The sequence below is a fragment of the Stegastes partitus genome, unplaced genomic scaffold (genome assembly GCF_000690725.1).
Source record: "Stegastes partitus isolate 25-593 unplaced genomic scaffold, Stegastes_partitus-1.0.2 Scaffold1708, whole genome shotgun sequence".
NCBI lineage: Eukaryota > Metazoa > Chordata > Actinopteri > Pomacentridae > Stegastes > Stegastes partitus.
In genome coordinates, this window is record NW_007579439.1 from 15,408 (window position 1) to 32,049 (window position 16,642).

A 16,642-nucleotide genomic window follows, 5' to 3' on the forward strand; every position below is an offset into this window, starting at 1 on the left:
CCAGTTAACTATCCGCCCAAATGTGAAATATGGTCACAGTATCCCCTTCTGCTCCTGAGATAAGTCGTTGAACAAAATTTTTGTTTTGTGGAACTTTATGAAGTTGGCCTTTTGAATATTAAATAGCATCACTTCATCATTTTGTCCTATTAGATATTTTTGTGAACGGCTGTCATAATTAGTGTACAAATTATTGAGTTATGGCACAAAACACGTTTTGTGAGGTCACAGTGACCTCCAAAATCGAAACCAGTTCATTTTCTAGTGCACATTAGTACCACATTCGAAGAAACTTCCTCATGGCATTCCTGAGATATCATGTTCCCGAGAATGGGAGAATGGGACAAACCATCTGAAAACACAATGCTTCTTGTCGCTGCTGTCACTGGCAAGGAGGTGTAAAAATCTTTTTGTCAGAATCACTAATTCAATGTTAATTAGCAGAGTTTAGTTTGTTGTTGTTGAAAACAAATTTACAGCAGATTAACTTAAAAGAAAAAAAAAAAAAAAAGACAAACATGCTTCTGAAATGTCCGTTCTCAGCTCAACATCTGAAAACCAACTGCTTCTGAATTACCAAAATATCTCTTTGCAATAACATCTGATTGCATCTCAGGCAAAGCTCATCACAGGAGAATACATTGCAAACTGTCACTGTGCTAAATGATCTGGTCATAGTGGCAACATAAGAACTGAGCCTATAAGGAAATGACTTGTTTATAAAAGTTGTTTAGTAAAGTTGAACTTATTTTCTTATTAGTTAAAATGAAAACAAATGAGCAGATTTGTTTTCCTGTTTTAAGGCTAAATCTGACATTATATTTTACAAACATGCTTCCATCTTGAATCATCAGGGACCTTCTGCTCAACCATTTCTGATTTGCTTGCCTTTTTTCATAAACTATGGATATTTAAAATTGTATCTGTGAAACTTTAGGCTGACATATTACATACTTTCTGAAATAAAAACTATTTAAAAATTGGCCAAATATTAACTTTTAGCACGTTTTGAGTGAATAAAATTTGAGGCTGTGTTTGCATGACAACATCCCAAGAACAATAAAAGATAAAAGCCTGAAATGTTTTACTGTTATGTCTTATCCTGCCATTGATTTAGAATCTGCAATACTGGACAAGAACATCCAAAAATATCTGAGTGGTTTGGAAAAGAAATAAATCCATCATGAAAAGTGAGAACAACAACTACAACAGCAGCAAAAAAGATAATGCAAAAGTCAGCTACAGATATTTATTGAACTATATGTCGTTGCATGGCAGCTCTGGGGCCACTGGTGTATGAATGTGTGTGTGAATGAGCAACACATTGTAAAGTGCTTTAACTACCACTAAGGTAGAAAGGAGCTGTAGACCATTTCGAAACTCCAGAACTGTTCTACTTGGATTAGGCTATCGAGCAATACTTTTGTTTTGGTTGTACAACTTGTCGTACCTGCAGCTATGGAAGTTCAACAAAAATAACTTTTTTTTTGTTGTGGGCATCAACTTTTTCAAAAATATTTCAGCTCACCCTTATAATCAGACACTACTTGATCTACAGTTGTGAGCAAAAGCTACATACACTTAGATTTTCGCTCTTATTTCTCATCATGCCACTGACAGTCTGCAATGTTGGACAAGTAGAGTTGTGAAGAAAAGCTTACATACACTTGTAAAGACCATAACTCTGAATTATCTGAATTATCTATGATGAAGTCACTGAAACTGCTGTTATGCCACTGTCACACACACAAAAAACACACAATATAAAGTAGTATGACAACATCTGCTGGGTCAAAAATATAAAAGCTAATATTTGGTTAAACATCCTTTGAGCATTTCCACCTAAATTAGGCACATTTGGTAGCTACCTACAAGCTTCTGGTTGTATCTTTGACCCTCCTCTTGACAGAATTGGCACAGTGAAGCTAAATTTGTTGGCTACTGACACAGACTTCATCACAATCCACAGGTTCTTGATGGGTTTAAGTCAGGACTCTCTGGCTAATGACTTTAGGTGTTTTTTTTTTTGTTTGTTTTTTTAAGAATATGGAGGTAATCCTCCTTCTTCATTGTTCCATTTACTTTGTGTAAAGCACCTGTTCCACCCCCTGCCTACCAGCTCCAGAGCATAACACTGCCTCCACCATGCTTGACATTAGGGTTGGTGTTCTTGGGGTTAAAGACCTCACCTATATCTTCTCAAAACATATATCTGGTCTATGTTCATTGCTCTTCTTGGCCTTAGGGTGCCACTTCTAGAAGGGCTTCTGTCTTGCATGGCAGCCTCTCAGTCAGTGGTGATGCATGTTTGTCTCTGGTTACTGACATCTGTGTTCCAACAGCTTCTAATTCATTACAGAGCTGCTTTTTGGGATTCTTATTTGACTCGTGACTAATTGTCTCTCAGCAGAAGCTCACAGGTTGTGTTTTCTTCCTGATCACTTTCAGTAACACAACTGTACCATGAACTTTATTCTTACAAACAATAGTTTGCACAGATGATTTTAGGATCTGCAGCTGCTTTGAATGGCTCCAAGTGACTTTCCTGACTTGTCCACGTCAATGATTTGCTTTTTGATTTTTTTTTGAGCTCCTCAGACTTTCCCCACAGTAGTGTGTGTGTGTTTGAGTCTAATGAGTAGATCAAATGTGTCCTATTTAAATTGACTAAAAGAAGTCAGCAGCTGCAGCTAAACATAATCACTCACCAACAGTTAGAAGGCCATGCCACTATGAGAAGTTGATTGACACAGCTTTCTACATCACCAAAGCAACTAATTCAAGTTGTTGTATGTATATAAATCTATGAAAGGACCAAAGTGCATTATTGTTTTGTGACAAACATGCATGGGTTTCAATGATTCATCATAAAAAACTCAGTTATAGCAGTCATTAGAAACTCAAGACTGTCATAATATACATAGTCTTTACAAGTGTATGTGAGCTTTTGTTTTTGACTGTACTTGTCCAACATTGCAGATTATAAATTAGTGGCATGATGAGGAATAACAGTAAAAATGTAGGTGCTTAATGGTTTCTGAAATATTGTTATTTAAACATAGTCTCAAATTTTAATGTGTGAAAAAACGTGCTAGAAGTGGGTCAATGGTTAAAAAAAGAGAAATAAAAATATATAAATACCTTTACAAATATCTTTTATATATATATATATATATATTTTATGCTATTGATTTTTCAGGCAAATCAGAAATGGTTGAGCCGAAACTGTTCTAAAAGTTTAACTGAATGGCCACATTTGTCCTGTGGACTGTGCTGATAAAACCATAAAAGAAAGTTAGATTTTTGGAAAACAAACAGTGACTTGGGTGAATCGTGTCACCAAGGCGTTATCTAGGCCAGGGGTAAAAATAAATTAGGATAAAATAAATTACCTAAATTATGCCAAATAATTTGTATATACAACAACATATTTAAATATATAAACAGTAAGACTGGCAGCTGATACAACAGTTACACAAATGATGAATAATCACATCTCAGCAATGTAAGCAGGAAGTTAGCGGCTGACCCCAGAGCGTCTAAGAGGATGACTGAGGTGGCGGCAGAGCAGAGTATTCCTCATTCTCAGAGTCGCTGCTGTCCTCATCGTTCCTCTCTTGGTCGCTGCCTTCAGTACTCAGCTGGTCAAAGCCTTGACGACTGTAACCTTTATGGGACGCGAAGAAGTTCCCCAGGTTCAGACTGCCCACTGCTTTACCTGGTCGAAGGAAAAACATGAGAGAGGAGAAAATGAAGCGCCACGAACATCACACGTCATGACAATATGACACACTAAAGTTTTTACAAAGACAAATGTTTCTCTTTTAAGTAAGACTTGTGACTCAAGCATTTAAACTGGCCATACAGTAGTACATGTACACTGGAGTATGTCTGGCTCCTCGTGAAATCAGGAAAAGAACCCAGCTTCACATTTAAAATGTTTTCTAGTCTTTCCAAACCTCCAGAGTGTAACAAAGATAAGTGACAACTCCTCCTGTAGACGTGGTGACAATAAAGAGGGCAGCTTCACAAAGGTTATAGAGGACGTTATTAAAATGATCATGTAACTTTGAAAATGTACAATACCATTATGATTTTCCGACTATGTGCTACTGGAGCAAAAATGAAAATGAATTTATATAATATAATATAAATTGCAAGGGGCAATGATCGGAATATAACTAAATTGTAAGCACCATGACTAGGCCCTTGCATCTTCATTCTCAATAGGGGGTGCCATGGTCGAGGACTCTATTGTGGACATGGACTCCTATTGGGTGATGCAGGGGAGTTACATATCACTTCCTGTGTCTACCATGGGATGTAAGCGAACACCCACTAATTATCCATCATGCTGCTGGATACCATGTAGAAACAATCCTGCACATTTAATGTTAATCGGACCATGTTTGTTACATAAGGCTAACTTCCTGCTGCCAGTAGGTGGCACTATGACTATGAAACGTTTTCAAGCTAGGAGTCAGACATGTAGGTAAAAACAAGCCTTTTTGCCACACCTACGCACAAGATCCACACAACATGAAACGTTTTACTTGTGATGTATGTGCAGGTCTTCATGAGTTTTCGAGCACCTTTAGCCTCCACAAAAATGCAAATAATTTAAGAGAGAAGGACAAACAATAACCAGAGCAGTGTAAAGAGTGGCCTCGCAGTGGGTTAGGGTTAAAATGCAAAACTGTATGGGCTGTTGAATATTATATTTTCAAAATCATATCCCACTGCACAGTGGATAGCATTGAAATGTTAATTTAAATTTCAGAAATAATATGCGATATAAACAATGTAACCAGGCTTTCTATTTATGCAAGCAATATTCATGTCACAATTAAAATAAAATAAAATAAATTAACTTCAATTTGAGAATGCATTTCAAATTCTCATTTTCTAAGAGCTAGCCTGCTCTAGAGTGGACAATGTTCAAATGCAATAAGCTGGAAGACTATTGCATTTATACTAAGATATCACTACGCTCTTTTGGTGTCAAAATGAAAATAAAAATTCCATCTGTCAGTCCTCTCATCAAAGCAGGTCTTCAATTCAGACATCACCCCCCTATTCAACTCTTTATCAGGACAGCTTCACACTGAGCGCAGGAAATGAAATCAATCTGCCCATAATTACACGGTAAAAGAGGATGTAGTAATCTCAAGGTTCGTTCAAACGTCATTAACAAGGTTAGGTGGCCAAATTGTTTTATCAGAGACTGTCCAAGACTCCAGTGCTCTGTATCAGTTGCTCTGTTAAAAAAAAAGCCAGTGCTATCAGATTGCGTAGATTTGTGAGACGTTTAATTGTAGGTCTGGCTGTTATCTCTGAGCAGATAACCAGCTGTTTATATTGTTAGATATCAGTGCCATACCAAACCATTTGGAGCCATTGCAGGGTAACAACATCCTGAGGCTGTTAAATGTAGTAATCAGTTCAGATGCACCAAAATAATATGTCTTTAAAATTGTAAGAAAGAAAAACAACATCCCAGTGTTACACATGCAGCTTGAGTGGTGGATTAGAAACATTCCTGTCCTTTGACTACGTAAAAACAAAACGCCACATGATAAAAATACAAGCCTTGTAGTCAAATTACTATCAAATTCATTTATAATTTAAAACATTTCAGGACTTCGGTCAGGAATGGGTCAAATAAAATGACTGGGACAGTAACTAGTAATAGAATGGAAACACTCAGGCAAAGTATCTCAAACTATGTATAGGTTAGACAGTGTGTAAAAATTACAGTTTAAATACTATATTTCATTTTCAGTGCCACAAATGACTTACCTCTTATTTTTCCCAAGATCCCGACCCCAGTGTTGGGTTCAGTCTTCACCTCACATTGACCTGCAAATATTTAACAATATTAGCTGAAAGCTGATCAAATATCAAGAGAACAAAGTAAACAAAGCAGAACAATGTGCAGTCAGTAAGGGAAAGGGAACATATACAGTAAATATGTAAGGGCTTGTAACCCTCATCACATGAAGTGTGTGGCTTCATTTCTATTTATTGCTGCTCAAAATCTAAATCTTTGGGACCACTTCTGCACACTACACAATACATACTATTTTTCTTCCAGCAAATGAAGAGTCCTATGGAGATGACAACCAGCAGAGGGATGAGCAGCAGGGTGGTGACGATGGCTGGGAGAACTCCCTTCTCTATGTTTGGCTTTGCTGCACTCTTCTTCTCTTCTTTTGGCTTCGCCTCTGGTTGAGTTTGTTTAGACGCAGTTTGCTTCTCTTGAACGACTGCCGTCTTCAACATGTTGTCACCTGGACTCACATTGGTTCGGACAAATGCCTCCATTTCTACAAAGAGAGGAATGTCAAGATTAACAGGGTTCACACTCAGCTTCTTTTCTTGGTTGGAGATGTGAACATTTAGCATTCTCATTGAACATTCGTCCACTGACTCCTGGTTGTTGATGGTAGTTGATGCTGTACAGTCGTGACTCGATAATCCGACACTAAATGTAAAACCTTCTTTTATGTCTGATAGCAAGGCTGTCGGACTTCAGGTCAGAATAATTGTGCAAGACACGTCAGCATGAACTGTCATTTGGTCCCAATAGCACATTCTGGATCTATCATACTGACAGAAGAAAACAAAAGGTACATTCACCCAAATGTGTTGGTGAAGACTGAATGTTTTTTTTCTGGATGATGATGCACATCTTCAAACACAATGTGAGGCACCGAATAGGGTAAATGAGTGTCATCTCATTAGGTTACACTTTTGTTCCAAGGGCTTACATAGAAAACAGTTGCAGGTGTTTTGATGCATGTCACATACTGCTCACATACTGCGTTGCCCTGTAGCATCAATAAACATGAACGTCAAGGCAACCAGCAGCAGCAACTACTTCAGACTGTAAGACTCCACTAAACTCACCTTCAAGTTCTTCAACCTTGATTCCAGCTTTCTTGACAGAGCGATGCAACTCTGTAAAATCAGGATTAAAAAGATCAAGGTATTAATAAGTGCAGTAATGGTTAGAGGTTAACAACAATGCCATGTTAAATCACAGGCAGACAATTTATTTACAAAGCCGGCTCATAAAGAAAAAAATAAAAAAATTCAGTATTCTGACCACAGAAAAGTATGACCGAAGAAGCTACAATGAGTTCTGTGAGAACATTTAATAATTTATTATAGTGGTAAGGAAGCTGAGTTTACTCAGAGTGGTGAATTTGAAGACCGACTGGCTGCCTGCATCCCCGACAAACACGCTGCCATCCTTGGTTTCAACTATGTCGTGAGGCATTTTAAAGTCCTGCAAATGAAGGAAAATACAGATCAATACAAAAATCTAGGCAATGTGAGCCACCATCAGATAATCCCAATGTCCTCAGTACAGTACATGTCTGTATGGTTCTGAAGGTAGGGAGTGAACTTGCAAACCTGGGATCAACTTTGTTTATGGCAGCTTACTCTAATTCAGCATAAAAGTATCTAAATATCAAACTGCACCATTTTAGAACAACCAAAATTGGCAGGCAGATCAAAAATCAAGAAGCAATCCTAATTATATGCAAGTCACTGTGGAAATTTGCAGTGTTATGACTGATACTAAGAAAACTGCATTCCCTAAAAAGCTTAAATGGCTACACATATACTAATAGCTAATCAGCTGTGCATTGTATCCATAAACAACTGTTTGTATGCCTTTACTTGATCGAGGTGCAAACAGACCTCAAAACAGGAGCTGAAGTTTAGTTTGTTGTTTCCAGGTATTTGTAGGAATCTTTCTACTCTGGTCATTTAATCCCTGCAGCATCAGACGGCAGTGGGTAGCAAATCAGTGTCTCCAAATCAAAGAAGGTGTGTGCATTTACACACACAACACAGCCGTATCATCACTAAATACTTGTAAATGATCACTGACATGGAGACAGTATCAGTTAGGATGTAACAGACATTTACACTGTGCACTTTCTTTACCTCAGGAAGGGGAGCTGCCACAAAGAGTCAGTTTGTCAGCTGCAGTTAAATCATTTGATACATATCTGAATCCTGAGCTTCGTCACAGCTGGATATTAATTTACTGTAAAAGTCTGATTCCAAGGCCAAAATATTTAATAATAATTAACACCTTTTTGCCCTAAATCATACACAACCTACTGCGGTGTTTCAATACAGCATCGACAGAAATAAGTGACAGATGGAGTACATTTGTCTGTATGTGTCTGTTTAATTTTCCAGGTAAGTCAATGTAATGTCATTTGAAGTCTGTTTACCTTTTTGTTTGGGCTGAAGGTATCCAAAATATCCTTGGTTGAATAATTTATTACAAAACCACTGACTGGAACTGAGCGAAACGGAGATTCCCCATTTACTGCAAAGATTAAGCCACCTACACACACACACACACACACACACACACACAAACACAGAGAAATAACCATTAGGAACATACAGTACTGCAATTTGAAGGGAGTCTCTGAATTAACAACTGCTAAGGCTAGCCTTTTAGCTGCACTGGACACTGGAGCCTAAATTTCCCTTAATACAATTCATCAACATCTTTGTCAGACCCTCTCTGCTTGATAATGTCATGACATTATCAGGGTTTTGTCATGTCTGACAAAACTCCTCCAGACCTCTGAAAGATATTATACAATTATCTACAGCAACACAGGCTATGGAACCCTAATCATGATGAACAATTATGGCTTATTAACTATCTGGCAACAACAACAATAAAGACAGAGATAAATCGACCTGATGTGATGCTCAGTCAGTAAACTCACCCCCAGCAGGGCTGTAGGTGATGGCAAACACCTCCCCTCCGAACTCCTCTTTCTTTATTTCCTTGACAAATTCTCCAGTTTGAGCTATGAAACACTGGATACGTCCATTCTCCCTGTCAGCCACACAAACTTCCTTTCTGTCAGGAAGAAACACCAGGCTGTGGGGGATCCGGAACGGTATGCGTCTTCTTCTATCCGATGAGCCTGCAGTCACAAAAAATAGACGAAGATGTGCAAACTGCGTTCAGTGTTGCATTGGTGGCAGTGATGTATAAACCTAATGAATTATGGCAATATTAATAAATCTGTTTGATGAATCTGAAAGCGGAAACATTGGCAAATCTACAGTAACTTCTAAAAAAAAAGAAGGAAATTGGGGACTGCTAACAAGTTGGTCATGGCTCAATCATAACGCATCGGTTTACAGTGCCATGATATAGAAAAAACAGAGTGAAAAAGGACATAAAATTGATGCATGTTCTGGATTTTACAGCTAAAATAAAGAACAAATTAATTTAAATCCCTGCAAAAATATCATGCAGTCTGTCCCTGGGGTGGTTGCAAATCCAACAGGAAAAGTGGTGCCTTCACTGAAATACTTAAATACAAAATTTACTTACTTGACTTTATTTTGCTGAAATTGTTAAAAACCCAATGTAAAATACTTTGTTACTGTTGAAATGTTTGCACTAAAGTTAGTTAAAGCTACAGGTCATAATATGAGCTGGCCAGAGGGCAGATGCCAGAGGAGTGTGCATAGGAAAGACATGTTCGACTGCAAATAACTTGTTTTAGCAATGAATGATGGCAGGATCTCACAACTGAGTGGAAGCCACTGCTATGATTGTGTGGACTAATGATGGAAAGTTCGTTGACCACACGAGGGATCCAGTGAGGTCAGTATTTTTTTCTTGGTAATCGACAACCAACGTAATTCTTGTATGTATGGCCCACTGCTAACTGGTACAGTAACACACACATAAAATGGTAATAATTTCCCTCAACCTAAAAACAAGATAAATGTAATGAGTACACATATTAAGTTGGATAAAACTAAAAGGCTAACCTACTTTACAGCCTGGAACTTGTCCTAACTTAGTGAAGAACTGGTCTGACATTTCTGAAATGTATAATATACATATTAAACCTGAGGAAGACACAGCAACACATCCTCTAATGTCATCTACTCACACCCAAAAACTTAGTTTATATACTGGAAGTAAGAGGAGGTCTTTCCTCTCAAACAGTGACTCGATCAACTTAAAAACACTCTGCAACTTGAAAGAGTAAGGCCTCTGTGAAAGGACAAAATGGTGTTCAACAGGTTTTGGAAGTCATAGACTGCCTGTCTCTTCCACTGCTTGATTCTAGATACCTCTGGTTTGTGTTTGTGTGTGTGTGTGTGTGTGTGTCTAGTGATTCAGATACCTGCACCCCACTCAGACAGGTATTTGCCATCAGCAGAGAACTTAATTATCCTGGAATTGCAGTAGCCATCAGACACAAAGATGTTCCCAGTTTCGGTGTCAACTGCCACGTCGGTGGGCTTGCAAAAGTGGTCGTTGTCGCTCCCTGGTGTGAAAGCCTCTCCCAGTTTCACCAAGACTTGATCTCTGCCATCACTGCTCACTTTTAACACCTGATGAGGGTACAGAAGGAGCAGAAGGTGTGTGCACATGGATTTGAGCCTTCATGTCTCTGCCTAGAAATAAAATACAGCTTCCAAATACTTTAGAAATGTACATAAATTATTTAATAAATAATAATTAGTTCATCATCAAGAGATCATTACTGCGAATTACTGAAAAAACCTAAATGTTACATTTACTAATGTGATACGGAAAGCTGACATTGCCTTTGATTTTCATGGATACAACAAGGACGAACAGTAATTTTGGCTCCTTTCAGACATGCACCCTGTTTGGATAATGTGACGGCACCTGAACGTGTCAGCTTCATGTCTGAAGCACCACAATTTGAATGAAAGTCATTCCAGCCATGTTACCAGATCAGACCTAGTAACATTCTGTACTTCTACAGCCTAGATTAATGACACTCACCACTAATGAATGTAGTCCAAATTATTTTTCCCCCCACGGCACACTAACAGGGGCTGAAGTTCCAGCAGTTTAGGACTATTTTCTCAGAGTTTATTAAATATCTGAATGACAGAATGTTATCACTTTGACAGACTGAGGAAGCCAGCAGTGCTTCATATCCCATGTCTGAAAAGGGTTTACTATTTAGTTATGGGATTTAACGGGTGCTATAGGTACTTTTTAAGCTAAATAGTTCACTAAAAATATGTAAAGCTGTATAGTCCACAGCACTTCCTAAATAATCAGATATTACTGGCTGGAGGCAGCTGATTATGAGCACCGAATACAACACCAGCTTACCTGATGAAGAGCCACATCAGTCACCCAGTAATTATTCTCCTTGTCTGTAGTTATTCCATGAGGCAAGTAAAACCTGCAGCAACAGAGAAATGCAGCACAACAAGACAGGTTTGACTCCGATTGTAATGCCAAAGAGAAATTCCCGGCTGTCTCTGTACACACACACACCACTCACCTTCCTAACAAATACAAATAAATCACACTATCACTTACATGTTTCTGCCAGAAGCCTTCAAGATGTTTCCTTTTGCTGGGTCCACAACCAAAATAGTAGACTGCTGTATTGGCCCCAGGGACCTCTGCTGGTATCTAGCCTGGCTGTTAAAAGAGCTGAAAACACACAAACAAAACACAAAGGATTTATTTCTAGATCCACTGGGAGAGTATGTGACCATTTTTTAACACTGATTTTTTATCTTTTAACTATTGGAGTGTTTTCCTAAATTCCTAAAACTCTTGCTATTAGACTTTGTAGTGGCATAAAACAAACCAAATAAGGGAAATGCTTCTCCTAACTAATAATGTGTTTGTGATCCACAATGGCAAATTAAATTTCTATTTTGATTATACAGGTAATAAATCCATCCATTATCTATACACCACTTAATCCTCACTAGGGTCGCGGGGGGGCTGGAGCCTATCCCAGCTGACAAAGAGAGTAAGCAGGGTACATTCTGGACAAGTTGCCAGCCCATCACAGGTCCACAGAGATATGAATAAACTATGAGAGACACTTTTAATCTGCAAAGAGAAGTGCTTTTTCATCATCTAGTTGCTTTGCCTGTGCGACTGCAACAATAACATCTCATTACTGAAGTGAGCACATTTTGAGATACCACAGTACAAGATTTAAATATGGGGAGTAGATCTGTGTTGTCTGCCAGCAAAGGTAGCTCAAGGAGCTAATGATAGTGAGCACTCCAGTCAAACCAGTAACATTTAAAACATTACACTTTAGGGGTTTAGCTTCAACCAGTCCTGTAAAAGAAAATGGCTGTATGATACATTAACGCTACTTACTCTGCGCCCCAGTGGTGGTCACCTCTGTGGAAAATGACCAAGTTGGAGTCTGAGTCTACTGCGAGTCCTGACACTTGACCCAGCTGCAGAGAACCCTGTGGCCATGCTGTGACTTGCTCCAAATGGAAGTCTAGAGCACACATACAGACACAGACACACAAACCCGGGAATTAAGATAAGCTCAACACGATGTCAAAAGTGATCACTGGTAACTGTTCATAAAAGAGGCTTCACATTGATTACTGTATCCCTGTCCTGATGTTGCAACGAAGTCACATTAAGACATGACAAAAAGTTGTGTTGTTTTTTTTATTTTGCTGCTAGTAGACTGGCAAGAAAGCCCCACCTCTCTCAAATTTTAAAATGTCTGTTTGTGCTTCTGAGTGTTATAGTAGTTTGAATATAAGGGGTCTCCACACTGGGTACACTTGGAAATAACTACAATATGTTTGTCCAGCCACATTGGAAGTTGTTATAGATGAATCACCAACCATCAGATGATCACATGAATGCCTTATACATCGATCAACCACAACATTAGAACCACTGACGGGTCAAGTGAGTAAATTGATCATCATGTTACAATGCAATGTTCTGCCGGGGAACCTTGGCTCCTGGCATTCGTGTGGATGTTACTTTTGATACGTACCACCTCCCTAAATATTGTGGCAGACTAAGGAAGCCCACCCCCATGGAAACAACACTCCCGTGGCACACAGCAAAAAAACTGTGTAGGAACAACTCAAAAACACGAGAAAGAACCTAAAGGCATTGACCTTGGCTTTACACTCCGCAGATCCAACCTGAACAAACATCTAATGCAGGAACAAGGCCAATTAACCTTGCAAGCTACACCACCCAAAGGATCTGCTGCTAAGGTCCTGAAATCAGACACCACAGGACACACAGGTGTTGACAAAAAAAAGTACCATAAGTTGGTGCAAAACACATGAAAAAAGAAAGCATGCAAGAGAGAATCAAAAACTCTGTGTTCTCACTTCTGCACAGCCAACCAACCACTGTGAGAAGTAGGTGTCAATGTTGGATTAACAGCTTTGGAAAACATACAACAACAAATCAACAAAACTCTCAGCCAAATTCAGTTTTAGGTTCCTTTATTGTATGTTTTGTCTCTTATTTGGCAAATTTATTACACTCATAAAATGAGTTTGGGAAGGTGGGCAGAGAGGTTGTAGTCATAACTGTATGTTGTTTCTGAGTTGGAGTGTAGCCAAATAGTTACTGCTACTGGATTATTCCTGGTAAATAAATAATAAATTGAAGAAAACAAGGGTGGTCTAATAATTTTCTCCATGACTGTATATTCTTTGCTGGATCCTTTCTTTTTCTTTTTTGAATGTGTCCTTGTTGGTCCATGCTGCTGAGTATGGTGAGAGGGAAAAGTCTTTACTGTCTGACTGTCAAAAAAAGGTTTGTTGGAGGGCAGGAAGATTATGGAGCATTTCAAGCTGGGAGGGATTTCACACGGCTCCTGTGATCATTGGTAAACTGGGTGCTGGCTGGTCAGCAAAGCCTTTCAGACAGGAGGAGAGTGATGTGCTTATCTGTCTTCCTCTGAAACACAGCTAACTTCAAACACCTGAGAGCAGATGAGGAGCCAGTGGGTTAGGGAGAGTAAATTTAACGGGATGCAGTTGGTTTCATGATACCTGAGTGTGTGCAGGTGAGAGATGTAAACTGTTCTTCCCAAAACCACGACAAAAGTTTAACCAGAATAAACTAGTAAGATTTGTACATGCACAGTTTCAGCCTGCTATCCAAACTCAAATTCTCTATTTCTCCTCTGTAAACACAGCCTGAAATGCATTCCAGTCATCGTCCAGTTGATGTCAGTAACTGGACAACGTGGCGGTGCGAGCTCCTTACATACATCAGAACTGACTATTCACACAACAGCTGACATTCACTGTCTTAGAGTCAATACATTCATCGTGGTCTGTGGAAGAACAAAAGATGGAATTACAGGCCTGCTGTTTAAAGCAGGCTTTATAGCTCTGACCACAGGCTTACCAGATTAGAATTATTACCTGTCGGTCAGAAGGTGATGGACCAAAGTTAAAAAAAAAAAAAAAAAAAAAAAAAACTATCTCAAAATATTAGAATATTTAATTGAGACTTTGAGTGCATTACTATTCAAACAGTATAAATACTGTCATACAATGTTGTCCAGTAGACAGTCACGGAAACGCCCCGGAGGAAAGGACACAGAAGGTCATTGCTGAAATGGCTGGCTGTTGGCAGACTGAAGAGTGTGGCAGGAAAAGGTGCACAAGCAACAGGGATCACTGCAGCCTTGAGCGGATTGTCAAATGGCTCGTTTCAAGAACCTCGGAGAGCTTCACACAGAGTGGACTGCGGTGGTGTCATCAAGTACAGATGTCTTCATGAAAGGAGCTACAATTGTAGCGTTCCTAAAATTGAGCCAATCCTGAACCAGAGACAACGTCAGAAGCATCTTACTTGGGCTAAGACCAAAAAGAACTAGACTGTTGATCAGTGGTCCAAAGTCCTCTTTTAAATTTACAGTTAGTTGTGCCACCTTTAGCAGCAACAGTTGCAACAAAACAATGGATGAGATGATGGAGATGAGTCTCTGACGTTGCTGTGGTGGGATTCTAATCCACTCTTCTTTGCAGAAATGAGGGCTGTACCACAAAGCAAGTCTGACACAGCCAGGCTTTCTTTGTGTAAGTCAGCTCGACAAAAACTACAAATCCCAGTCAGCAATAACAGGTATCACAATGGGGGTTGTTCAGACTGTACACGTTCACATAAAAGGAGGTATTTAATGTGTCATGTGGCTCCAAACAAAATGGTCTGATGGTGTTCCACCTACTTCAGTCAACAGGTTTCAATGTAGAGCACAATATATACAAATATATATCAAATTATGACTGTAAAAAGTGCTGCTACTACAGATGACGCAAGATGGGAATGCTGGTTAAAAAAAACTGTTACTCGTGTTCGTCACATGTAATCACCAATTCTCTAGTCTGTGCTCTATCAGCTGCAGTACCAGCAGTGGTACAACTTCTGAAGGCACGAACTGAAAATAAGACTCTGGATTGAAGCCAGAACTAGCATACGAGTAAACTGTTCCCACGTGAAAATGCATTATTAGGCATTCTGATTGAAAACAGAGCTGAGTTTTAAAAAAAAAATAAAATAAAAAATGCATTAGGCTGCACTGGTGAAGGCCGGGTGAGCAACATCCATGATTAACATCGAATAAGATGAGAAGGGTGGAGACAGAGGTGATCTGGACACACAGAATGCAACAGCCAGAGAGAAAAAGAAAGTTTTTTCTTACAGTAAAGTGTTGTTTAAATAACGTGTACATATTAATCCATCAATTTAATTTTCATCAGTTTCTTCATGAAGGATGAATGGTTAAGTTTGCTTACGTGCAAAAACTGAACAAGTGTAGCAACATATACACAATATGTATGCGTTACAGTTAAACAACACTGGGCAAACCAAAGAAAAAGAAAAGGTATGTTTGAAGCACCAACAACAACAACAAATCAGCATCCAGGACCCACCTTGTCCTTCAGCTAGCAGCTTGCTTCTTGGTGGCTTGGTCGTGGCCTCAAGCTGATGGAATCTGTGAACTCTGTCCCTCACCAAGACAGGATCGTCCCTGGTTTGGAAGGCTAGTGTAGTACTGGGGAAGCCCAGGTCTGCCTTTTGCATTAAGCTATCAATTTGAGCCACCAAGTCAGCCTTGGCTCTCTGCAGCTTGCTGGGGTTGTACTTATGAATGTGAACTACATCCTTACTCTGGCCTAGCAGCATTGACATAAGAGAATAGAGGTCACCTGCACAGACAGACAGAGAAGGACAGGAAAGAGTGGAAATAAAGGACAACGAGATGATAGGGTATGAACAAAGTCCACATAGAGCAAATAGAAGAGTTAAAAAGGCTGGCATAATATTGCTCTGTGAAAAGTATGGTGAAAACATAATAAACAGTGATTATTTCCTGTCCATGATATGTCCTATTGTGGCGACATTTTTAGTTTCCATTGTACTCTCCCCACTTTGGAGACAACGTCCACATCAGTTGTACAACTGTGCAATACAGAAGTCCAACCCGTTTTACTTCTTTTGTATAACTGTATGATGACTTTTTAAACTTATCACAATGAAGAACAGTGAAGAGTGCATTTTGCACACTCATAAAAATGTCTCACGTTCTGCATTTTCAATAATTTATCCCAGATCCTTCCCAGTTTGTAAAATACATCACAGCAGAACTAACCAGGAGAAATCAGCACAAAGGGCAATGGATGCGTACCATTGCTGCTAAATGCTGGTCACTACATTATATTATCATACGGTATACTACAAAACACTGCATATACTGTGATCTACTATCACAGTATATGCAATACATCATTGCAATATGCTGCATATACTGTAAACTATTATAAC

General features: G+C 39.1%; 1 protein-coding gene across 2 annotated transcripts in view; it reads right to left on the reverse strand.

Annotated features, from left to right (window-relative positions):
* Positions 1-3,128: 3,128 nt before the first annotated feature.
* The window catches only part of pam (peptidylglycine alpha-amidating monooxygenase), a 49,109-nt gene continuing 35,595 nt past the window's right edge, over positions 3,129-16,642 (reverse strand). For both annotated transcript variants that reach the window (XM_008301762.1, XM_008301761.1), the window contains exons 16-26: positions 12,188-12,317; positions 11,381-11,497; positions 11,168-11,240; positions 10,197-10,407; positions 8,769-8,972; positions 8,256-8,371; positions 7,195-7,291; positions 6,910-6,960; positions 6,081-6,326; positions 5,800-5,859; positions 3,129-3,718 (exon numbers count right to left, since the gene is read on the reverse strand). In XM_008301762.1, the coding sequence (XP_008299984.1) occupies positions 3,540-3,718; positions 5,800-5,859; positions 6,081-6,326; positions 6,910-6,960; positions 7,195-7,291; positions 8,256-8,371; positions 8,769-8,972; positions 10,197-10,407; positions 11,168-11,240; positions 11,381-11,497; positions 12,188-12,317 (1,484 nt within the window). In that variant the 3' untranslated portion in view covers positions 3,129-3,539. The remainder of the gene's footprint in view (positions 3,719-5,799; positions 5,860-6,080; positions 6,327-6,909; positions 6,961-7,194; positions 7,292-8,255; positions 8,372-8,768; positions 8,973-10,196; positions 10,408-11,167; positions 11,241-11,380; positions 11,498-12,187; positions 12,318-16,642) is intronic.